This window comes from Xiphophorus maculatus, chromosome 14 (assembly GCF_002775205.1).
Source record: "Xiphophorus maculatus strain JP 163 A chromosome 14, X_maculatus-5.0-male, whole genome shotgun sequence".
Lineage (NCBI taxonomy): Eukaryota > Metazoa > Chordata > Actinopteri > Cyprinodontiformes > Poeciliidae > Xiphophorus > Xiphophorus maculatus.
Genome location: NC_036456.1, coordinates 8,854,776 through 8,879,865, shown reverse-complemented (window position 1 = coordinate 8,879,865; position 25,090 = coordinate 8,854,776). Strand labels below are relative to the sequence as shown.

Sequence of the window (25,090 nt, the reverse complement as noted above, 5' to 3'; positions counted from 1 at the left end):
GTCAGAGTTCCAGAAAAGGGCTGAATGTCCGGTGATCCATCCAGGAAGAAAACTTGTGTGTCTGCAGGATTCTGCTGCTTCACATGAACCTGCTCCATCTAGTCTGATTGGCTGTGGTGGAAACGGCAGCAGAACATCTCACACATCCATCATCAAGCTCAACATCCTCATCCTCACTGAAAACACAGCTGCTGCCTGCAGCTGCAACAACCATGTTAGCTTAGCACAAACAACAATTCAGAGAGTCTTGAAACACATATTATTTCTTCTGAAACTAGAATAAATGGGACAATTTTTAGTGTCAGTTGAATAAACAATTTAGATTAAAACACCAGGAAAGAAGTGCCAGACCTAAACTCTGAAACAATGGCCTGCAGTCTGGATTCAAAATCCTGCCACAAGAGGGCAGTGCTGAGTCATCATACTATTAAAGAGAACTTCTGCTTCTTTGGTCAACACTTCTTGAGCAGGATGTCACTGAAGGTGAAGCTCAGCACATTTGCAATTGTATTTATAGAGTTTCTGCAGGACACTCTGTAATGTTTCCTCGTCTCTTGGTGGAAGATCTGGACAAAGTGAAATATTTAGTACAGAAAACTGAAAATTAAGTAACATCAGAAAACCAAATGCTTTTCCATTACCTCAAAGCCAAAACCCATGCTGGGTTAGCAGAGCTGCTAACGGCTTCTTTATGCTGAGCTAAGAAATTAATATATGACATATTGTAGATGAGGCTAAAGTTAGGATCAGGTTAAAGGTCAGTGTGTGGTGTAGGTTTGACTGATATCATTGTTAGAGGATTATTCTGCTGAAAATAAGATTTTCCATCCTTCTTCCTGTCTCACAAACAGACGCTGCTAAATGAAACACAGAAACTTTTTTTCACTCTCCGTACATTTTTAGAGTTTCTTCTTAAATCTATTTAAACTCCAAACTATTTCACACTGTCTGATCTCATGTCTGTTTATTCACACCTAAGACCTTATATATCTGTGATAGGTGAGATCATTCTCACCATCACTTGTGTTTAGATGAAAAGGGGATTTTATGGTTTGTTTGCCAGAGAGTTCGCACGCAACACAAACCAAGTAGTGGATTAAACATTTAAACTTTTCATGTGTTACAATAATGCTGTTTACAGTTAATTCAAAGTGAATTTTATTTTATGGTTTAAAAAAAGCAGAAGAAGCTTATCTAATGATTTTATTTTTTATTAACTCTTTTGTAAAAAAAAAAAAAAAAAAGTCTTGTGCTTCTTTTACCACAACTTCTCCTTATTGTAGCGGAAACATCACAGCAGAAACTCAGTGCAGTGATGTCCGTGTTTAAAATAAACGTTGTCCCGTCATTCTCAGATAAAACGTTGATCCTGTTTCAGACGGCTCCATTTCTCTAGAGACGTTGCAGAGGCAGCATGTTATGAAAGGAAGATTATTGGACCAAAGCAGAGCAACACATGGTTCCAGGTTGAGGTCAGGATGGGGAACACCTCACCCAGGGTTCTGGTCTCACTCTGTAAGTAGATCACTTTATCTGTATGAATGATGCAGATTAGAAGAACATCGTCTTTGACATCTTGTCTGCTGTAATATCTACTTTATCTTCCATTGTATTTGTGTAGCTTTACTTAGTATAACCATTTGTTCTTGATGTGTTTGCTGCAACTTCAAACAGGTTATTTCTGTGACAAATTACTAACACAAACATTTCTGTGCAAACATTTTGAAAAGCTGTTTATTGTAAAATCAGACTTTAGCACAGAACTTTATATCCCATACAACTAATGTGGGAGCAATGAAAATATTATATAACAAAGATGAAAAATGAAACATGATCTGATACAAGAGACTTAAATTATTCATTAAAAACTTTTATCACTTTTTTACCAGTAGAGATGAGTGTGAAGTTTCCGTAGCCGTGCAGAACGTCTGCAGATGTTCTGTCTTCAGTCAGGATGTGTGTCATGATTCATGTTCTGTCCTTTCCATGCTGTCCATGCTGTGCTTAAACACACATTCAGCTCACCTGCCACTGCTTACGCACTACTCATGCAACTCTCAGCTTCTGCCTCTTTGCCAGATTATCAACAGCCACGAGCCAGTAGAGAGTCAAAGTTTCCTTCCAAACCTTCATTGTTTCTACTACCCTTTTCTGTCCACGGATTGACCCCCGCTGCTATGCACTTCACGGATCCCATCTGTTCTGGTTTTCTGGACCCTGACCCAAGCTTTGCCTCACGACCACCGAGTATTTCCTGCCCCTCAAGCTAAGTTTGCTCTCTCTGTCCTCCTGTGTATGACCTCTGCCTTTTTATTGTCAAAGTCCCTGGGTGTTGCCTCTTCGATCTTCCTGTGGAGAGTTTTATTGCTTCCACAGTAGCCTGTTCTACCTGGTTTCTCAGTTCCACCCATCTACTGCTCTACAGGTCAGTTAAGCTGTATATTTCTAAGGTGCCCCTCCTTTATCAGTGCATCACCAGTCTTCTCCCCTCTCTTCTCAGTGCTGAGTTTGACGACCTCATTCTGAGCAGCAACCAGAGTCTGAATATTTAAACTTGTTTTTTTTTCCTTTGCAAACTCCTGTGTGTGGTTGAATTTCCAGGTCCCCACTGAGAGTCCTCACAGTATAATCTGGCCACTATGGACCTGTCACCCACACAGGATTGGCGTTCAAGTGTTGTAGGCATTATTAACCGCCTGGAATCTAACATGCAAGAAATGATGAGCATACTTGATAAGATATCCTCCTCTTCTCCCCCAAAAAGTGTGTTTTCTCCTAGCCACAAGGCTTCTACGTCTGGTTACCAGGTCTCGCCCACTCATGAACCCCGCCTGTCTCCACCAGTGGTGTTTAAGGGTGAGCAGAGTCATTGTCGTCCCTTTATTACTCAATGTGAAATTGTCTTTGAACTTCAACCATCATCTTTCCCCACTGAACGTGCTAAAGTAGCCTATGCTATTTCCCTTCTCTTGGGTAAGACCAGGTTATGGGATACTGCTGAGTGGAAGAAGGACTCCCTCATTTATTTTTGGTTCAAGGACTTTTCCAAGGAACTAATCAGGGTCTTCGATCAAGTTCTGCCTGACAGGGAGGCTGCACGTGGTTTTCTCAAACTCAAGCAAGGCAGGAGGCAGGTCACCGAGTACATAATTGACTTTCATGCTCTTTCTTCAGGAAGTAACTGGAACGATGAGGCACTATGTGACGCTTTCTACCAGGATCTCAGTGAGGAGGTAAAGGATGAACTGTTTACTAGGGACGCTCCCAAGGATCTACAAGAACTGGAGACTCTGGCCACAAGGACTGACAAGAGGCATTATGAGAGAAGGTTGGAGAAGAGTACTTCCTGTCGTACTTACTATGTTGAACCTGTTCCCAGGCCACAGCCATCAGTCCTGGCTCCACCTTTGAGTTCATCACCCACCTCTCCGGTGGAGGAGCCTATGCAGACTGGTCGATCATGCTTGTCCCCACAAGAGAGAGAGCGGAGACTTAAGAGAGGCCTTTGTTTCTATTGTGATGGAGAGGGTCACCTGCTTCGTCAGTAAAAGGCCAAGCTTAGTAGGAGGTAAGAGGCTCCTGCTGAGTCAAAAGTGATTGAAATCCTCTTCTTTGTTCTGGCCAAGCTCCAAGCTGATGGTAGTACAAAGCAGCTTTCTGTCTTTATTGTTTCAGAAGCAGACACTGAGTTCATGGACCGTGGTCTTGCCGAATCTCTTGGTATCCAACGCCTTCCCACCTCTAAGTGTTTGGAAGTTTTGGCAATTGATGGCCACATACTTCATCAGGTCTCCCACGAAACAGGTCCCACTAAGTTCAGTATTTCTGGGAATCACCATGAACTCATTTCCTTCCTAATAATTAATTCCCTTGATCTCCCTGTCATTTTGGGAGCCACTTGGTTAGGAAAACACAACCCTCAAATTGACTGGGTTAAGGGCGAGGTGTTGGGCTGGTCACTGTCTTGACATTCCACTTACCTTTTAGCTGCTTCTGTCCCTATCTGTGGACAGGAGACCTACCCCAACTTATCCAAAGTACCTGTTGTTTACCATGACCTTAGGGAGGCCTTAACAAGCATTGAGTCACTTCCCTTCCAACTCATCGACCCTACGATTGTGCAATCAATTTGCTTCCTGGTACCTACCCTCCCAGAGGCCTTCTATACCCTCTCTCTGGCCCAGAAGATAAGGCCATAAGGGATTATATCAGTGACGCACTCAAGGCAGGTATCATCCATCCTTCTTCCTCCCCAGCTGGTGCAGCTTTCTTCTTTGTGGGCAAGAAAGGTGGCTCCTTAAGACCCTGTATCGACTACAGAGGATTGAATGACAACACTGTCAAAACTCGTTACCCACTTCTCCTAATGAACACTGCCTTCAACCTGATACAGGGATCCACAGTGTTTACCAAGCTTGATCTTAGAAATGCCTACCATCTGGTCTGTATCAAGGAGGGGGATGAGTGGAAGACTGCCTTTAACACCCCTACAGGTCATTATGAATATCTTGTAATACCCTTTGGCTTATCCAATGCTCCTGCAGTGTTCCAGGCACTTGTCAATGATGTTCTTAGGGACATGGTCAGTCATTTTGTTTATGTTTATCTGGATGACATTTTAATTTTCTCTAAGGATCTCAAAGCCCATCAAGCTCATGTTTGTTCTGTCATTCTCCACTTGCTGCAGAATAACCTGTTAAGGCAGAAGTGTGAGTTTCACAAACCATCCACTTCATTCTTGGGTTTCATCGTTTCTCCTAACAGGATTTCCATGGACCCCAGCAAGACGGACGCCATCAAGAATTGGCCCCAGCCACAAAACCGCAGACAACTTCAAAGATTTCTGGGGTTTGCAAACTTTTATCGCCAGTTCATCTGTAATTTCACCTCTGCGGCCTCTCCACTTCATGCCCTTACCTCATCTAAGTGCAAGTTCATTTAAGGCAAGACTGCTGCTGTGTCCTTCGATCACCTTAAGAGGGCTTTCACCTCTGCTCCCATCCTCCGTTCACCGGACCCTTCCAGCCAATTTATTGTTGAAATGGATGCTTCTGACTCAGGGGTGGGAGCCGTACTCAGTCAGAAGTGCAAAGCCAGACACACTCTCCAGGCTTCTGATGTACTATCAGAGGAACATCAGATTGTACTGATGTACCATCCCAGGTGCCTTTTTTTTTCCAGAAAGTTGTCCTCTGCAGAGACCAACTATGATGTTGGTGACTGCGAACTACTGTCAGTCAAACTGGCACTTGAGGAGTTTAGGCACTGGCTTGAGGGAGCTAAGGAACCCTTCGTGGTTTGGACTGATCATAAAAATCTGCAGTACCTCAAGTCAGCAAGGAGACTCAACCCCAGGCAAGCCATGTGGGCCATGTTCTTCAGTTGTTTTAATTTTTCACTGTCTTACAGACCTGGGAGTAATAACGCAAAGCCAGACACACTCTCCAGGCTTCATGAGACTATGAAGGAGGGGGAAGAGGCAAAGCAGGTGGACTATGTGCTCCCCACATCAGTGTGGCTAGCAGTTTCCAAGCTGGAGCAGAAAATATGAGAAGCCCACCAAAAAGCCCCATCCCTGAGAACTGTCCTAAAGATCAACTATTTGTCCCTGAGCAGATAATAACTAAGGTATTGTCATTTTGTCATGAGTCTAGACATTGCTGTTATCCAGGAGTCAGTAAGACCCTATCTGTGATCAGAAGTTGTTTCTGGTGGGGAAACATGCTTCAAGATGTTACAGAGTTCATCAAGGCTTGCATCCCGTTGGCCACTGTGAAGGTTTTGCATGAACCAGCCAGAGAGACGTTGATGAAAATTCAAAATATAATCTTAATTTATTAACAAAAAGAATCCAAAAATGCTAAATTGGGCCCAAACTGAGGTCAACATAACAAAGTACAACTCAGGTGGTAACAGAACAAACTCAAGCACAAACTGACCTCACAAACAAGACATGAGGGGAACTTAAATAGTGGCTGATCAGACCATTAACACACACTAGGGGGTAAATAAACACACAAAAACCTAACAAATATTGGTCAGAATATTACTAAATCTATAAATGAAATAAATATCAGAATTTAACTAACTTTCCAAAAGAAGAAACATTAAATAAATGGTAAAATTAAACTAAAGACCAAATTTCCCCCTCTCCTGGTGAACAAATGGAATGGCCCGCTGAGGAAGTTTGACACCCATATATGGACACCGGTCAGCTGGAACTCATCTGTGTGATTTTCATGAACAGGTCCAGAGGAAACTGGTAACTCAAAAGAAAGAAATTAATTTGTTATATTTAACAAAATATACAAAGAACTGACACATAAAGTTAACTAAATGGGTGCACAGCAAATAGTTAACTAAACAGTCAGACTAATGAAAACAAATTTAAAGATAAAAATCTAAACTACTCACTAATCAATATATAAAGTAATATTAAGGGAAACAGAAAACCATTACCAATAGTGTCTGCGTGTGACAGTCGGGACAGCTGTCACAGCCACCCTCTGGACTTCTACGACCCTTCCCTGTTCCACACCGCCCATGGTCCCACATATCCATGGATTTTGTGACTGGTTTGCCCTCGTCCAATAACCATTCTGTCCTTCTCACAGTCGTAGATCGATTCTCTAAGATGTCCCACCTGATACCACTTTGCAAACTGCCTTCATCCAAGGAGCTGGGAGGGATTCTGGCTCGGGAGGTGTCCCGCCTGCATGGCCTGTCAACTGACATCGTTTCTGACAGGGGACCCCAGTTTGTCTCTAGATTCTGGAAGGAATTCTGTGGTCTCCTGGGTATCTCGGTGAGTCTCTCATCAGGGTTCCACCCTCAAACTGACAGGCAAACGGAGAGGATCAACCAAGAAGTGGAGACCAAACTTTGTATGCTCTGTGAACATGACCCCTCTTTTTGGTCACAAAACCTACCATGGGTGGAGTATGCACTCAACTCGCTCCCTTCTAGTTTTACAGGCCTGTCTCCCTCTTTCATTGTCTACGGTTACCAGACTCCTGTGTTGTCCCTTCAAGAAAGGTCCATTAAAGTCCCCTCTGCCTTGAAGTGCCAGCAGGTATGGCGTCAGGCCCGCAGGGCTCTTCTGAAAACCTCTGCTTTATGTTCCAGATTTGCCAATCGTCACAGAATTCCAGTACCCACCTACCTCAATGGACAAAAAGTCTGGCTATCCACCAAGGACCTTCCCTTGCAGATTGAAAAACGCAAGCTAGCTCCTTGTTTCATAGGACCCTTCCCAATTTCCAAAGTGATCAACCCCGTGGCTGTTCGGCTCCGCCTCCCCAGGACTCTCAGGGTTTGTCCCACCTTTCATGTGTCCCATGTCAAACCTGTTTTCACTTCACAGTTGGTACCCTCCTCCAGGCCCCCTCCTCCTGCCCGCATCATCGATGGAGGCCCTGCTCACACTGTGTGCCATCTCCTTCGGTCCAGACGTTGGGGTCGGTCCATACATTACCTGGTGGACTGGGAGGGATACGGGCCAGAGAAGCGCTCCTGGGTGCCAGCTCAACATATTTTGGACAAGTCCCTGATCAGGGAGTTTCATCGGTCCAATCCTGACCAGCCAGGTGGTACTTCTGGAACCGGACCTTGAGGAGGGGGTACTGTCATGATTCATGTTCTGTCCTGTCCATGCTGTGTTTAAACACTCATTCAGCTCACCTGTCACCCCTGATTGCTTACCTTTACCACCTGTCCCTGCCCTACTTAAACACCTCTCAGCCTCTGCCTCCTTGCCAGATTATCAACAGCCACGAGCCAGTAGAGATTCAGCTTTTCCTTCCAAGCCCAGCAACCAGAGTCTAAATATTTAATTAAACTTGGTTTTTTTTTCTTCCTTTGCAAACTCCTGTGTGTGGTTGAATTTCCGGGTCCCCACCGAAAGTCCTTACAAATGTGAAGCTTATAAAATGAAGTTTTAACTCATCGGAAAATCAACAATGCACTAAAACAATTGATTTTACTCTTATCAGAACAAATAAATACTCAATATCTTTATAATAGTTGCTTTTATTTAACAGGTAAACAGAGTAAAAGCTGAGTGTGAGGGTTTGACAAATATTTTTGATTTAATTTATTATTTATGCTGATGAACATTTAACCTTTATTTCAGTGCTGAACACACTGCTCTGCTGTGGACAAACTCACTGTAACTTCTGTGATCCTACATGTGGATATTCATTGCTTGGTCAGTTTACTGGTATTAAAATTGATTCCACAATCTGTAGAAAGAGTTAACAAGATGATCAATGAGGTTGTTAACATGGGCAACAAATTATGATTTTATTGTGTATTTATTAAAATAAGACATCAAACAATGGATTAAAGGATCTGCGCTAAAGCATAAAGCCTTATTTAACAGTTTTACCCAAATTGGCTTCTGTTAGGTGGACAGGAAGTGTCAGTTCTCCATGGTGAAACACAAAAGATTGAAGTTAGAGGTTTTAAAATACAAAAATAAAAACAGTTTTTTTAGGTTGTTTTGATAAATTCAGTGCAACTTGTGTCAAAACAAAAGATAGATAGCATTTATTGTCATTGAACAGAATTCAACGAAATTTCCATAGCAGCTCCCGTGCAAAAGGTCAAATATATACAGTATAATGCAAAAAATATTCCTCCGACACACAGAATGTCATCATCAGGCCTGGAAATCAGCATGAGAAAGCCTTCTCTGCTCGTGTCAGGCTTGTTGTGCAGCGATGTCACTTCCTGTGTTTGAACGGTGCAGATAAAATGAACAAAATGTTTGCTTTTGACAGCATGTGCACCAACTTCTCTTTTTTGTAGTTTTTTTTAACTTAATTTTAAACTAATCTTTTACTTGATGAGAAAATTCTATATATTAGAAAGTTCACTAATGTAATAATTTGCTAAATCTGTTATCTTCATTCTCTCCTATTTACATTAGGTTTTTAAGAATTTTTTGTTTGTTTTGCACATCATATCTTCCTCTAGTTTTTGAGCAAATAAATCTTTTAAGCTAAACTGAACATGACCTTTAAACAAATGGTTACCTAAAACCGTTTAACTGGGTTATGTCTTTTCGTGAGTCACCTTAGTTTAAAGAAGTTAAACTAAGTGTCAAAACACTGTGTGGGAAGTGTCAAGATATTTGTGGTAGTACTTATTCTTTAGCTATGATGTTTTTCAGATGAAGATAAAAAAAAGTGACCATGAGCTCACAGAACAGGAAACTAGAGCTGCTGATCGGAAATTTTGGTGATATGAAAAGAACGTGTTAGTGTCAGAGCTGGACGTTACGAAGCGACACTCTGTGCTTGTTTGTGAACTTTTAACATTAATAATGACAAAAGTTTTAGGTTTTATTTTAGTGATGAGTGCACTTCTCTGCTGCGGACATGCTGAAGGTATTTTCTCTTTTATTCTTCATATTTATTTATAATCTCAGGATGAACCACGTCTGTATAAACTGCATGATAAATGTGCTAAATGTGTTGTGCTGCGTTTTAGGCGCAATTCTGACTATTGATCCCAACTGGTCGACTTTTCATCCTGGAGAGAGAGTGACGTTCATTTGTGACATGAATGAAGGCAAAGACACCGACTGGGAATATGAGATAAAAAGAAATAGAGAACAAATTCTTCACTCCAACCCACACAAAAGCTTCACATTACTACCTATCCAAATCGATCACGGTGGTGAATACCAGTGCTGTGGACACAGGAAGAGCTCTGATGATACCAAGTGCAGTGATACTGTCTCTTTAACTGTCACTGGTGAGTCCAAATGATCTTATTCAACCAGATTTGTACATTATTAAGAGTTGTGTAGCTAATACACATGTTTACTCCTCTGTAAGTTAAATCTATATGCAGAAAATCATTTTAGCTTTTTTTTGTTCCTCCCTGTTACGACTGGCTCAAGGTCATAACAATAACGGGAGACCATGCAGGGATTAAAGTGCATAAAAAGGAATGTTTATTAACACAAACAACAATGGATTGAGGATGTCAGTATCAGTGGTGTAATGCAAATGCTTGGATGTGGTGTATGAGTGCATATGGAGTTGTAGAAGTGCAAAAACAAAGACAAACTCAAATGTGCAGAAGGAGGGGAGCTGAGGCCTGGCAACAAAACACCGCAAGCATGAAGGCAGAGTGGACGCCGATGGCGACCCAGAAGGTAGAGACAGCCAGGTTTAAATGCTCTGTGCTCCAAATGAATAAAATCAGCAGCACCTGTAAAGGGGAGGAGCACAAAGACAGACAACAAGACACCTGCAACCCAGCCCATAAGGCCCCGGGCCGTAACACTCCCAAAATTATATTTTAACCTCAGCAGTTTCAACCCACCCATCCACAGAAAACCCAAATTCTATGAAATGCAATTAAACTTACTATTTTATAAATAAAGTTATTTTTCATTAGGTGAGCTAATCACAGAATAGCATAAATTGTTTTTCATTTTTTGTTTTCTTTTCTTTTTCTTTCTTTGTTTTTATTTGGGTTTTTAAATTAAGATAACTATTTCAAGATAACATGTGATTCCAATTAGAGAAACTCAATTATAGATTTTTGTCATATATTATGATGAGACATTTGAATATTTGTTCTCAGTCTGACTGAAGAATAACTAAACATATTAACTGACGTTTTTATTTCATTTTATTAACATCAGCTCAACCCAGAGCCACACTGACTGCAGGTCCTACAACCATACCAGTAGGGGGCAGTGTGACACTGAGCTGCTTTCTGCCCCCTACTGGTGGATGGAAATACAAATGGTTCAGAAAGACCAAAAACACACCTGAAGTTCAACTCACTGATGAAGAAAACAGAGATATTAATGTAGCACAAGCAGGAATATACCGATGTCTGGGAATGAGAGGAAATGAAAACTATCACAGTCTTGTAAGTGACGAAGTCAACATCACAATAAGCTGTAAGTTCAATTATTTATTTTAAATGCAGTTGATTATTCTTTACTTTTTAGCTTAAACTCATGAGGTGTTTTTAATTCATGCTCATGTTTTGGTTTGTTTTCAACTGTCCATATCTGATGGAAACAGTTTCCAATGAGGTTGTTGTGACTCGACAACCAAACCGGCCTCAGATGTTCAGTGGTGAGTCGATCACTCTGACATGTGAGGTCCAGGGAGGAGAAACCACTGAGTGGACCTGTGAATGGTGGAGAGATGGGAAAACTGTAAAAGTGGGAAATAATAAACACCTGACTGTCAGTGTTAATGAGTCCAGCAGTGAAGAGTACATGTGTCAGTGTAGACGCAGAGACGACTGGTTTTCTGAGACAAAGTGGAGTGAAAAGATCCCAGTGTCTGTGTCAGGTGAGTCATGATTTTTTTTCATCATGACCAGCCCAACATGTAATAAAACCAAGCAGCTGGTTTTGGTCGGAGCCCAAAGACTAGCTGAGCGTCTTCCGGAAAAGTCAGTTTAAAACCCTTTGAACTGCCTTGTTGCTGAAATGTGCTCTGCAAATTCCAAACACAGTGTTAATTAGGTTAGGTTCTTAGGTTATTTGCAGCAAACAGGATGGTGTATCGGTCAGAATACAGGAAGGAGGACATGAGATCAAACTTGACTTAGATGCGAACTGGTTTATTCGTCGTGATGCTCAGTGTTGCCAGCAGTCTGTAATAACAAATAAATTGCCATTAGGCTAATGTATTACAGGAATAGAGGTTCCACTAATACAAACTCAAACAAAATATCTAATAAGAAATAAACTCAACCATCCACATTTGCATGTAAATCCACAACATACACAAATAACTCGATTCACGTAGAGGTTACATCATTAGGCGCAACTTCGGTGAAAAAAAGACACGAACACAGACAGCCCTTTGGCTCGATTTAACATAAGAGGCACTTTGGCTCCATCATGTGGCCAGATAAAATCCCTACACAACGGCGGCAGCTGGCAGCGCATGCCTTTAATTACTATATCTGCCGCAATAACTCAATTGAAAGGAATAACAGTTGCTGGCTGAAATGCAATTACAAATAATAAGATTTAAGGTAAACCTATGAATGCTGAGCAGGCTCAACTGAGTTCCCAGCGCTCAGAACGCCCCACAATATCGCATACCTGTTCTCCCGTAGTTTAAACATATATATTTAAACATATAACAAACTGAATCTAGCGTAAACAAACAGCACGCTAAATGCGGTAACTTACTTTCCGTCATCAACTTAACACTCGGAGCATCACTTCTCAAAACTACAACATGTATGCAGTCTCACATGCTGAGAACGCAGCAAACTGGCCCCTCCTGTTTGATTTTAACTGTAGCTGCACATTTTATTCTCAATAGAAAAGATATGTGTGGAAATGATATAAATGGCTAAAAGTTCTAAATATTTTCACTAATATATTACTTTGAAGTAGCATGTCAAGACGTTTGCAGTGAAAAAGCTAATATATGAAAATGCTTTTAAGATGTTTTTTCATTGTTTTCCATTAGGTGAGTATGTTGTTGATGTAGTGTAAATCTAAGAGTGGATTCATAATAAACAAAAACATTTTGTCTAAAGACTGCACATAAGATGAAAACCTAATAAAAAAATGACTGTACTACCCACAAAAAGAAACAATTTGCAAATAGGGAAAATGTTTTCTTTCTTTCTTTCTAAAGAAAATACTTTTTTTCCCTTTAAATGAACATTTAGGCGATAGAAACAACATTATGTTAATGAGACCTAACATTGATAATGGTATTCAATATATTTCTGTAAACCTTTCTATGATTATATTTAAACTGCATAGTGTGTGTTCAAAGGAACATGGAGGACGTCCAGATTTAGTTGCTATGGATACGTATCTATCAGTTGGTTGTAGGTGGGGATTCTGCTGAGCTGGGGGTCAAAATGTGTCTGAAGACATTTTTTGTTGAGTTTTATTTTCATTTTAGTTTACATTTTAGGTTCTACATGTAAACTCTATTTTTCTAATAACTGAGTAAGAAGTAAATGAGATTGTAAAAAAAAAAACAACAAAATGAACATGACACTGTTCTTTCCAGTAACAGTGTCCACTCCTGTCAGCTCTTCATCTGATGTCCTTATGATCATCGGACCTGTCGGTGGAATCCTCCTGGTTCTTCTTCTGGTGTTACTGTGGTACTACAGGCGGTCCAAAGGTGAGATTGGTCATTGTGAAGGTATAATAACAATATTTGAACAATGAAGTATTAAGAGAATATATTTGTTGTTCACAGATTTACGCTGCCGCGGGTCAGTAAAGCGCATCACTTCACCTCAAATATCTAAAATTGATACATTTTTGTGAAAAGATTTACACCATTAACACTGTTTTAGGTGGAAGCTGTTAAAAATCAGCTGCGGAGTAAATAATGGATTCAACAAGAATGACACTGATGAGAGCAGCTCTCCTCTGCATGGTCAGAAATTAAACAATTTTTGTCCTTAATACTCTAGACATTTTTAGCTATGTTATCATTTGTATCGATAAGATTGCGTTTACATATTCAGTAAGGTAAGCTTTAGAATTTGCTCAGTGAAATCAATGAATGGCTGTATGTGAGTCAATGCAATATTCTATTCTATTTTTTTTCCTGCACTGTAGGTGACGATCATATCTACGAGTCGGTCAACTTCTCAGACTCCAGTGGAAATGGTAAAGTGAATCTTTTCCACCAGATATAACTGCTGCATGTTCAAATTCAGGCAACTGATCTGAAAAATCCTGAAATGTTTCAGTGGCAGACAAACCCAGAGATGCAACCTACTCTCTCATTGAACTGAAAAACTTTGGGAAAGAGAGTAAGTCACAAAAACAACTTAAAGAAGAAAAAAATCAGCCTAGTTTAGATCACTTTGTTTTTTGTTTTTTAGAAATTGTGACTTGTTTATTTGAACAGGTATCCCAAATGAACCAGTAGAGGGCGCTGTTTACTATCGTCTGGAATCAGGAATGAAAGGTACAGTCAACTCCAATTTAATATTTTACTTTCCATCGCTATCGACCAATGTTAGACAAAAACAAAGCTTCTTTTTGTGACAAAATAGAAATGCTTACATGTTTTTACACACTGTAAACCGTCCACATGTAAGTAAAAATATAAATATTTAGACATGTGATACAATATTCAAAAATAAAATAAACCAAAAGTGCATTTGTGCTTATTACCTACTTGTACTTAGAATTAAGAATTTACAGGAAAAATTATTGTAGGAATATAAAGTTTAAATCGAGTAAAAGAAAAAAAAATAATTTGTGTATGAAAAAGTACATTGAAGTCTTACAGTCGTTGTCCTTTCACAGGTAGGGGGCGCCCTGGAGCAAAAGAAGAGGCTGTTTATTCTGAAATCAACTCAGGACCAGAGAACAATAACACCATCTAGGTGTAGTTCAGTCTACAGCTTCTAACTCATGTCATTTTTGTAGGATCTATTGTGACAAGCCAAATATTAACCTTTCATAAAACTGATTTTAGCTGTTGCTTTGTATGTGTTAAAATAATCCCTCTCAACATTCCCAGTTATTTATTATTCTGGTAATTCTGCTTTACTTTGCTTTAATATACAGAGTGAGTATATTAGTTACACACTCTGTATAAAAATACATGATTCATGAAATCAAACAAAACTTTTCCTGTTTTGAGTTAATTAAAATTACTCAAATTCTTTTTAATTTCTCAACAGTACAATGGTAAACATGGGGGATATGTAAAAACACTTCTTTCCTTTAAATTCAAAAGTTTATTTTTTTTTTAGTATTTGGAAGAACTGTCCTTTAACTGTATGAATTAGGTAAATGTGTAAATTTGGTGTCTTTCTGTTTGCTTCTCAAAGTGGTTTTCTGGAATTTTAAGCAAATGTGAGTAGTGGAACATGAGTATTTTTATGATTAAAGTTCAGTATTAACAAATGACAAACAGTACAGACCAAACGTTTGGACACACCTTTTAATTCAATGAGTTTCCTTTATTTTCATGACTATTGACATTGTAGATTCACACTGAAGGCATCAAAACTATGAATAACACATGTGGAAATATGCACTAAACAAAAAAGTGTAAAACAACTGAAAATAGCCCTTATATTCTAGCTTCTTCAAAGTAGCAACCTTTTGCTGTGATTACTGCTTTGCACACACTCTGCATTTTCTCTATGAGCTCCAAGAGGTCGTCACCTGAAATGGTTTTCACTTCATAGGTCAACCTGCCCTGTCAGGTTAATACGTGGGATTTCTTGCCTTATAAATAGTCATGAAAATAAAGAAAACCCATTTAATTAGAAGATGTGTCCAAAGTTTTGGTTTACTGTACTTTTCATGTTCCATGAGATGCAATTTAATACTCAACCGTTCTCATCGTGAGAGCTCATACAGACACCAAACTGTTTATTTACCACAAGCTGTAAATAAACGGCTTTCACACTTCAAGCTTTGGGTTGAGGTGTGAAAATGAGCGAATGGAAAATATTGAGCCAATTGTGTCCTTGCTTCTGTATTTACTTCTTTTGTGACCAAATGTCATCTTGAACAAACATGATGAGATAAAGATCATATAAAAAGTCAGAGCAAAATCTGTTTTCTTTTACATTTCTTTTTTTTTTTGTTCAATATTTCCCTCCTTATTTAAGTTCCCTGGTTTAACTGCTGACAATCTGGACACTAGGTCCTATAAAAACAGTGACAAGGAGGGTGCTGTGGTGGCGCAGGGGTTCAGCACAACCCATAAAAGGAGGCCTTAGTCCTCGTTGAGGCACAGATTCGATTCCTGGCCTGGTGACCTTTGCGTATGTCCTACCCCTCTCTCTCTCTCATTACCTACTTTTCTCCTAGCACTTTCAAGTAAAGGCCTTTAGAACAAAAAAACTAGTGACAATTTAACTTCAATTTAGGATTTAGGCAACTATTCTAATGTGGAAGTTGAGCAATGTTTGAACGGAATTTTGAAGAGAGTGCTCAGTAATCCTCAAAGAATTAGAAATGGAAAAAATGGTCATATAGCAAATAGTATAGAAAAACAAAATTGACTTGTATTTTTATAAGCTGTTTGCAGGATGGCAGCTCTGTTGGTACGTGTTATTGCTTGGGACTCTGCAGATATCAAACTAGAAAAGAACCACGAGTCTCTTTATGTTACCTAATTGAATGTGGAAATGTTAAACAGTCAAGTAAGCTATTCGTTATTACATGATAACTAATATTAAATAACTGAGATCAGTAAGATTTTACTTGACGACACGTTGTACTTCTTTTTAAACTTTAGTCAATATAAATATGTGTTTCCAAATTACTGCTTTAGAAAACATTAGACTTTAGTCACATGTTCAAGTTGATTTCCTGTTATAAGTGTTGAAACCACGCTGCCACTGTTCCCACCAAATCTTCAATATGCTGAGGTTAAAGCATGCCTTTAACTTTAGTGTTCTGTCAGAAAAGCAAATATAAAAATAAATGTGAATGTGAGGATCTAGGCTTTAAAGCCAAGAGCAAAAGTCTGATTTCCAGCCCCCAAACAATCCTTGAACATTTTAATAGTTTGACCATTAAAGGGGTCCAATAAAAAAAGATTAGCATGAACAAAAAGAAGCATAGTTCACTTTGAAACAATTATTGCAACAGTTATTTCAATGTGACCCTTAGAGATGAAACAAGCTGATGCCTTGCAGAAAATGTTCCTATGTCTAAAAACTGCTATGGGAAACGCAACCGCAGATGTGAGAGTGAACCACAGACATGATATATTTAGCAATGATGTGTGAAACATGTTGGTCACAGCTATGCATCAGATGCAACTCCTTTTTTGGTCAACATTATAGCTAAAGAAAAGCAGAAGCATTAATCATTAGCTGTGTAGTCCGTCTGGTTGTGAGGATGCAGCACGATCTGCTCTGGATGGGCTTCCTCTGTAAGTGCTTTTATGCTTGCTTGTCTGTGCAAAAATTCAAAATTTTACCTGTTGTAGAAGCTGCATTTCATCATCGGTGTGATTAGGGTTTTTTTTTTACGTTTTTTATTTAATATGTTGGTTTGTTTGTTTGTTTTTTTACCCCAGCAGTTTGGTTTCATCATTAGTCATGTTGTTGAGTGAGAAGGCAAGGGAAAGCTATTTGTTTATTTAAGATTAGCTTTCCAAATATGTTGTTTTGTATTTTACAAATTACAATTTTTCTTTATGCTAAAAAATATAAATTACTCTTTGATGTTTTTTTTTTAATATACTGTATTTGAATTTCACGTGAAAGATTAAAGTCTATACTTTTGAAGTGGAAGGAAATTGATATAGAGGACTTTGACAGTTTTCTAAAGAAATATTTGAAAAATCAGCCTCTTTACTCTGATACCCCTACATAAAACAGCAATATCTATCAATAGCAAACTGCTCTGATGATGTTGAAGTGGGTTTGCTTGTTGTAATTACTTGGACCGAGTCATGAACAGAGAAGGGTTGGAAGTGTTTCCCTGTTTATCTTTAGTGCGTCCTTTCTGTCATAGACATGTTTTCATCAAGCTTCAAGGTGGCTTTATATTTCTGAAGAATGGAGCAATTGGTTTTGTTGCTAAAAAGAAGTTGGCCTTGTAAACTCAGACTGAAGGATTAAAATGCGTTTTTAAAAAATCATCACGTGACTTGACCTGAGGAAGTCGTATCTAAGTTTAATCATTCTTTCTTCAATCATTCTTAAACCACTTTTTTTTCCAGTCCCTATCTGCATCATTGCCAGATATAGTGGAACTTCAGATATGGTGTGGTTTGAAAGAACCACCTACATGCTTTAAAAACTTCAAAGGTCTGTCTCCTGCAGCCTCTGCATTTCTCTTAGCCCCCAGTCCAGTCAGTCCAATCATCTGTGTTGAATTCATGGCAACGTGACATTTTCTCGTGTGTGTGATATGCAGCTCTGTCATTTTTCTACTAGTTGCCAGCCACTGGTTTAGCTTCAAGCAAACCTAGAAGAGAAATATCACAATAATGTTGCCGTTGTTCTTCATTTTTGCTTTTATTGAAGAAACAGTAAAGAAACTGTTTTCTTGTTATCTTTAAACTTCTTGTTTGTCAAACAAAGGATGACTAGAAGTGCTCAAACTTGCATAGGAAAGCCATCTGGTTTGTTTGTGAGGTGAGTTTCCAAGCACCAGATAATAGACCTTGTATGTGGTAAGATGGTCTAGAAGAACCCAAGGTGAACGAATGCTTTTGCTATGTTATCTTAATTGTTAGTTTACTTCTGAGTTACTCATGTGTAAATCTTTATTGCAGTTTTCAATATGCCTTCCTGTGGACATACTGAAGGTGAGATCCAATTTAACTGTTTAATGTGATTTATGTGCAGTATGCGGCTAGCTGTGGTACCATTATCATTTTTAGACATGGAATAGTGCAACATCTTGTTTATACAAAGAAACGTCTTTTTCGGCAACAACATATTTTAATAGAGATAACATATGAACCATGCAACCTTTGTACATTTTTACTTTCCTAATAAAAAAAGATGAAAAGATGAGGGAAGAAAACAACCAACAGTACAGTCAGTGAGAATATTTTGCTTCATTGCACAAATAATCTTACTTCCTTAAAATATTTTTATGTTTTGCCACCACAGCCTCACCTGTTAATTTGCAAAGTGCCTTGAGATGACATATGTTGTGAACTGGCTCAATAAACTGAATTGAATTGAATGAACTTTGATGTTGAGAATAAACATGACCATTAAACAAACTTTAAACAAGGAAAAGTTCTTAAATATTTTTTTTTTTTTTAAATTGATCAGAACTGATCTTTGCACTTTCTTACTGTTCATTAAAGACAAATACTGTATCTGAAAACACTGATTGGTGAAACATTTATTCTATTTCATGTTTGGTGTCGTGTTAGCATCAGAATAACATTAGATTGATACGTCTAAAAATCACAACATATAAACAGATCAAATATTTTAATATCTGTCAATGACTGATTTATTTATTTATTTTCAAACAGGGACACCTACACTGACTGCAGATAAAACTATTCTACCAGCAGGGGGCAGTGTAACTCTGACCTGCACTGTTGATAATTCAGGTCACGACATTCACTGGTACAGACATGATTCTGAGTTGTCTGCAGGTCAGATTATGGAAAATACAAGAGACAGATTCCTCAAGCTCTCAAAAGGAGGTCTGTACAGCTGCAGAGGAGGAAAACGAGGAAATGGAAATGTAATTTCCTACACAAGTTACAGCAACAAGGTCACTATTGAGGAAACCCGTAAGTTTGGTTGTTTGTAGGAAAGGTTTTCTACAGCCGTGTGAACAAAGTTTGTAGCATGAATATAAAAAAAATTGCAAAAGTAGTAAACTGAAAGCTATATGTGATGATGGTACCATGAAATTGGGGAATGATTTAATCTTTATTCTGAGAACCAAAATGATCATTGGATGGCTTATAATAAGATGATCATATTGGTTATTTGAACTTTGTGCCACACACATACCTGTAACAACTCCATAAAATGGAACCAAACCAAGCATAAAAATCAGCTGTTTTATTTAAAAATATTCATATATTTATATTTTACTACAACATTGGAAATGATTGCCCTGCGACAGACTGGCGACCTGTCCAGGGTGAACCCCCCCTCTCGCCTGGAACGTAGCTGGAGATAGACACCAGAACCTCTCCCGACCCCATTAGGGGCAAAGGGTGAACAGAAAATGGATGGATGGATGGATGGAAATGATGTAGAAGGATACAAGCAAGCTTTTCATTCTGGGAACATTTCATGATTAACAGTCAAAATTACATGTCTGATTTCCATTATTCATCAAATAATTCTTTGTCATCACATTGATTCGTGTTTTACACTGACGTAAAACAATAACTTCTCTTATTCATAGGAATATTTTCTAACCAGAAATTTCTGTGTCTTAGTTCCTTTTAAAGTCACTGTGACTTTGGACCATAATTGGCCTCGGATTTACGGAGGAGAGACGGTCACTATCAGATGTGAAATCCAGGGAGGTGGACAAAGTAACTGGACCTATGAATGCAGAAAAAATCAAACAATTGAGAAGACAGGAACTTCAAGTGAATACAGGATCATCAAAGCTAAACAGTCTGACAGTGGAGAGTACAGCTGCAGAGGAAGAAGAGACAGGTTTTCCTCTACAGAGTGGAGTGATGCTGTCTCATTAACTGTATGTAAGTTGGTTCGTTTCATATGTGTGAAAATTGTATAAGAGTAATTTAGTGTAACTTTTCAGAACAATAATACATATACATTTAGAAGAGTAGTTGCCTTGGGGTCTTGTTCTCAGATGATGCTGGTATGAAACGGGAGGTGGACAGTCGTACCGGGGCTTATTTTTAAATGTATGGATGAAAATTATAATAATTCTGATAATAGAATCATTTTTATATGGGTTCATTGTTTGGTTTTCTAAAAAATATTATTCAGAGATAAGAATATTATATTTAAAACAAACATGCTTCGGGATCTGTGACAATAAAAGCTTAGTTTATAAGATTCACTATATACAGCATATAGAGTATATATAAATGTTTACAACATGTTAGCACATATGTATTTATTTGGCATGCCACTGGCCATAGGATCACCAAAAGTTGCGGGAATAAAAGCTCTCATTTTCTCTGCTGTAGACGTAAAGCTCAAAAGCAGAAATAGGCTGACCAGTTTGTTTTTGTGGGGGGGAAATAGAATAGGGCACACAAAATCCTAAGATTAACAAAAATAATGAAATGAGTAAGAAAACATGTAAACTAGACTCCGCTGGCTTTCATTCACATCAAATCTCTTTCAACAGATGAGTTTGTCCCTGTCCTCTCTGTGTCTCCATCATGGCTGAGTCCTGGAGCCTCAGTGACTCTGAGCTGTGAGGTTGAAGAACCGTCTGCCAGATGGAGGTTCTTCTGGTATAAAGCTGTTCCTGCACCACCAGTCAGTCCCTACAACTTTAAGCTGCTGCTGCCTATTAGCATCAATGGGACTATAGACAATTCCCATATTGTTCATGGACAGACAAGTACTGCAGGATACGTGTGTGAAGCAAGACGAGGGGAACAAGTTGTGAAAAGCAAACCGAAGTTTGTGTGGTCTGCAGGTCAGTTTTTTTACCTGTCTTTCTCTTCAGTCGACTGAAGGTACAGTTTAAAGTTTACAGTAAAGTACATTTTAGCTCTTATTACAAAAGATTTTTAATGAGATTAATATAGATGTATTTCTGAAATCTTAAAATGTCATTATGTTTTTGGGGGGGTTTTTTTGTCAGATTTTCAACCCGGACCCTCTCTCAAAGTAAATCCTGAGAGAGTTCAACACTTCAGCTCTGATTCGGTCTCTTTCCACTGTGAAGGAAACTCTACTGCCTGGAGACTGATGAGGGTTACAGAAACGGGCCAGCATTCACGTTTGAACTCCTCCAACTGGGTAACAGGACAGGAATCCATAATCAATAACTGGTCTGATGGTGGAATATTCTGGTGTGAGACTGGTTTGGGAGAATTCAGCAATGCAGTTAACATCACTTTACAGAGTATGTTATGAATTGTTTTATTTTTTAATTATTATTATTATTTAAACTATTTAAATGTAAATAATGCATTGCAACTGTGTAACACTGAGCATATTTGTGCGCGCTACATGCTGCTAAAGTACCCATTGTTATCTGTCTTATTTTACAGTGAATGCTGCACTGCCACCTAGTGTTAAGAGCGTATATGTACATTTCTGAATTACCATCCCAAATAGTCAGTTTTGGTATTTCTGACCTCAGAAAGAAAAGTTTAGTTTGATTTGATGTCATATAATAAATACCAATATATTTGGACCATATATGCTGTGTTTGTAAATATCTGTTTTCTTCAGTTAAAAAAAGCTTTAAAAGTTTTTTAACCAAACCTACACAAACATTTAAAGTATTCATCCTTATGTACTGAATAAAACAAGTCTTAGGTTTAGATTTGTTTTTTGTTGTTGGTATTTTTTTTCACTGCTCCCTCATATTCATTTCATTTTATTTTTTTAAAAAGTTTCTGCCCCTTGATCAACAATGTGCAAGTCTGTACTGACAGGACAGTGCTGTCATTTTAGGACTTTCAGTCATTTAAGTTAAGTAACACAGGACTGAGAATGTAAGCTTAAATCCAAAGTCATGTTTGGAGGCAAACATCTGACCCACTTGTGGGAAACTTTTTCTTTTAAAGATTTATTTTTGATAATGTCAAACAAAGTCAAAATCCCTATTTATATTTTTTTTAGCAGATGATTATCATGATGGTGTTATCCTGGTGAGCCCTGTTCATCCTGTGACTGAAGGAGATCCTGTTACTCTGAGCTGCAGAGATAAAAAACAAAATCTTCTCTCCAATGTGTTTTTCTATCATAATAATAAACTCATCAATAATGACGGCAGAGAGGAGCTGAAGATCTCTGCAGTGTCAAAGTCAGATGAAGGTTTCTACAAATGTCAACATTCAGGAAAAGAGTCACCAAGGAGCTGGATGTCTGTTAGAGGTGAGGAGGATTAAAATATTTAATGCATTTTATTCAGTAAAAGCTTTTAAATTTTAGAGAGGAACAAGGTGAACACTGAGGATGTTTGTGTTAATGTGCTGCAGATTTTTGCATGTTTTTCTGACAATTGTTATAATAACTGCAGATAAATAAAATGTCTTCCTTTTTGTCACAATTCAGTGTTTCTTGCAAATGTTCCCTCTCCTGTCGGCTCTTCATCTAATGTGCTGCTGATCATTGGACCATGTAGTGGAATCCTTCTCATTGTTCTGCTGTTTTTGTGTTATTACATACGGTCCAAAGGTGAGACCTTTTACTCCCAACACTCTTTCATCCAACATGTTCTCATGCCTTTTTATTTTTAGAAATAGTCATTCGTATTCACTTTGTAGTATTTTCCTCTTAATGAGCTCCGTCGCTGATTATGGAGTTAACCAGAATGAAATTAACAAATGCAACTCTCTTTTTCCACAGCAGAACTTAAATATAGCTTATGGCAATGTCAAAATACCTAAAAATGCTTAAATATTTCAGCTCCTGAAGAGCCCGGGGAAGTTACCTATGCTCAGATTGAAGTAAAAAACTTTGGAAATAAGAGTGAGTTCTTAACACAATGTGCAAACAATACAGTTGCTTCCATTCTAACCGTCACCTTTTTGTTTTATTATTTGATGATCGGCACAGGAAGACCTCCGAAAACAGAAGAGTGCGCAGTTTACTCTGAAGTTAAAAGAGGAGCTGCAGGTACAGTTAGTTTGTTAAATATGTCTCATGACGTCAAACTGTTTAGATTATCAGTTTCTTGGATTAGAATTAAAGGAAAATGACAGATGAGAAGCACAGATTAGGAATTTTCAAGGTGATTTAATGGAGCTGTGTTTACGCTGCTGTGTCACAACAAGACGACCCGGTTTAAATGACAGTCTGAGGTTTTTCTGCATGTTCCAGTGGTTTATGCATGTTTTTCTCCCACAGTCCAAAAAGCATGACTGTCTGGGTAACTGGTGGCTCTGAATTAGCCTCAGGTGTGTGTTACACACCATGGATGGATGGATATTACGAGATTAAACATCGGATCTTTCTAATCGGTTTTTATTGCTAATTGTGAAATAAAACCCCAACAGAAATCACCATTTGTATTTGTGTTTGTATTTCCTATCCTTTATCAGCGTGGCATTTATTGGTATCTAATCCAGGCGTCTCAGTTATTTGAATGGGTTTTCTGTTTCAGATTTGATTCCAGTCTATGCTGACATCAACCATCAGAACGAATCCAAGAAAAGGAGAAAAGGTAAAATCAGCAAGTCATCTTCAGTTTTGAATGTTTCTCTCTGTTTACATATATTTTTAAAAAATCATTTATGTGCATTTAAAAAATTATGTTGTAAGATTTCCAGATCATGGGAAAAGGGATTATTAATCTCAATGATGACTTAAATAATGAAAGATTTATTTGCCATGTTTAACTACATTTTATTGCTTATGCAAGATTAGACTTCATATTTTGTTTTCAATAAGTCTTTCTCTTTACAGGAGAGCAGAGGTCTGCAGTCTTTGATGTAATTTATTCTGAAATCAAATCCGTCTCCATCCTGGATAACAATGCTACCAAGCAGGATGTAGGGTGCTCTGAATAAATGTGCAACTTATTCATCTCAATGCAATCTGTTTGATTCATTACACAAGTTAAAATTCTGAAGAGACATGCTTACTTAAGCTTATCTTTATATACTTTTCAACTGTACGTTTGTAATAGAAGCAGTTTTTAAACATGGAAAAACATTTTAAAGCTCGTAACATCTGCTTGGGTTAGGGTTGGATAATGAAATTGAAAGAAAATCACTTGATTTCTCTTTTAACAAATAACTTAACTGTAAAAATCTTTTTAACATTTAAATCAATGTTGTGCATGATAAACATGCTGTGTATGTTTTAAGATGAGCAAATTAGCGAAGTGGATATACATTCTTGTTGTCAAGTTTATAACAGTAACTAATCCATATTAAAATGAGTGATTTGTTGCATGATAATTTGCAATGGGTTTATTATTTTGCTTATTAATATATCTACACAACTGCCAAACTTACACTTGAATTTGCTGTCAAAATATTGGTTGTTTATAGTACCATTTACTTCAATTAACACAGTGATAAATTCGTTATGTTCATGTCAATATTTGTTAAAAAGTTTCATTACTTACTGATGTGGTTGGATTTATTCTGGCAGATGTTTTGTATTTTGTTTACCTAACAGTATCTTGTTAGCTCATGGGAAATGATTTTTCATCTGCATGTTTTGACTAAAAAAAGTAAATAAAAACATTAAAGGCCATCTTTCTTCTTCCCTTCCTGATTGTTCTTCATAACAGTTTCTTCTTTTTCCTGATGTCGGCAGCAAACTCAAAATCAAAAATGTCACAGAAACCAACCTCTATACCTCATGCTCGCTGTTTGAACATCATCGCTGTCATTCCGCTGCTCCTTCGAAGGGAACTACGAATTACAAACAATTAGAAATCAAACTAAATACAAGACACATACACACCCATTAACACTAAAAAGTGGACATAAATTATATGAATATTCCACTTCAGCTTGTGATT

The 25,090-nt window shown here is 38.1% G+C and overlaps 2 protein-coding genes across 6 annotated transcripts; both read left to right on the top strand.

The window, feature by feature from the left end:
- The first annotated feature begins 1,331 nt into the window (after positions 1-1,331).
- Positions 1,332-14,956, top strand: LOC111611124. 2 transcript variants are annotated; one of them, XM_023346780.1, is made up of 11 exons: positions 1,332-1,515; positions 8,132-9,759; positions 10,661-10,924; positions 11,052-11,327; positions 13,032-13,142; positions 13,221-13,236; positions 13,321-13,403; positions 13,589-13,639; positions 13,723-13,785; positions 13,884-13,943; positions 14,288-14,956. In XM_023346780.1, exons 2-11 carry the CDS (start codon positions 9,381-9,383, stop codon positions 14,365-14,367), a joined length of 1,383 nt encoding a protein of 460 aa, XP_023202548.1. In that variant the 5' UTR covers positions 1,332-1,515; positions 8,132-9,380; the 3' UTR covers positions 14,368-14,956. The 2 variants fall into 2 exon arrangements, with proteins under 2 accessions (XP_023202548.1, XP_023202547.1); XM_023346779.1 differs by having other exon boundaries at positions 13,026-13,142.
- Positions 14,957-16,837: 1,881 nt separating this feature from the next.
- On the top strand, positions 16,838-24,813 carry LOC111611123 (obscurin-like). Of its 4 annotated transcripts, none has more exons than XM_023346777.1 (12): positions 16,838-16,883; positions 18,237-18,269; positions 18,957-19,223; positions 19,887-20,156; positions 20,780-21,076; positions 21,329-21,508; positions 22,234-22,488; positions 22,669-22,791; positions 23,023-23,085; positions 23,173-23,232; positions 23,720-23,779; positions 24,022-24,813. In XM_023346777.1, the coding sequence occupies exons 1-12, from the start codon at positions 16,850-16,852 to the stop codon at positions 24,123-24,125; spliced, it is 1,746 nt and encodes a 581-aa protein (XP_023202545.1). In that variant the 5' UTR covers positions 16,838-16,849; the 3' UTR covers positions 24,126-24,813. The 4 variants fall into 4 exon arrangements, with proteins under 4 accessions (XP_023202545.1, XP_023202544.1, XP_023202543.1 ...); XM_023346776.1 differs by having other exon boundaries at positions 21,245-21,508; positions 22,237-22,488; XM_023346775.1 differs by having other exon boundaries at positions 21,245-21,508.
- Positions 24,814-25,090: the final 277 nt, after the last annotated feature.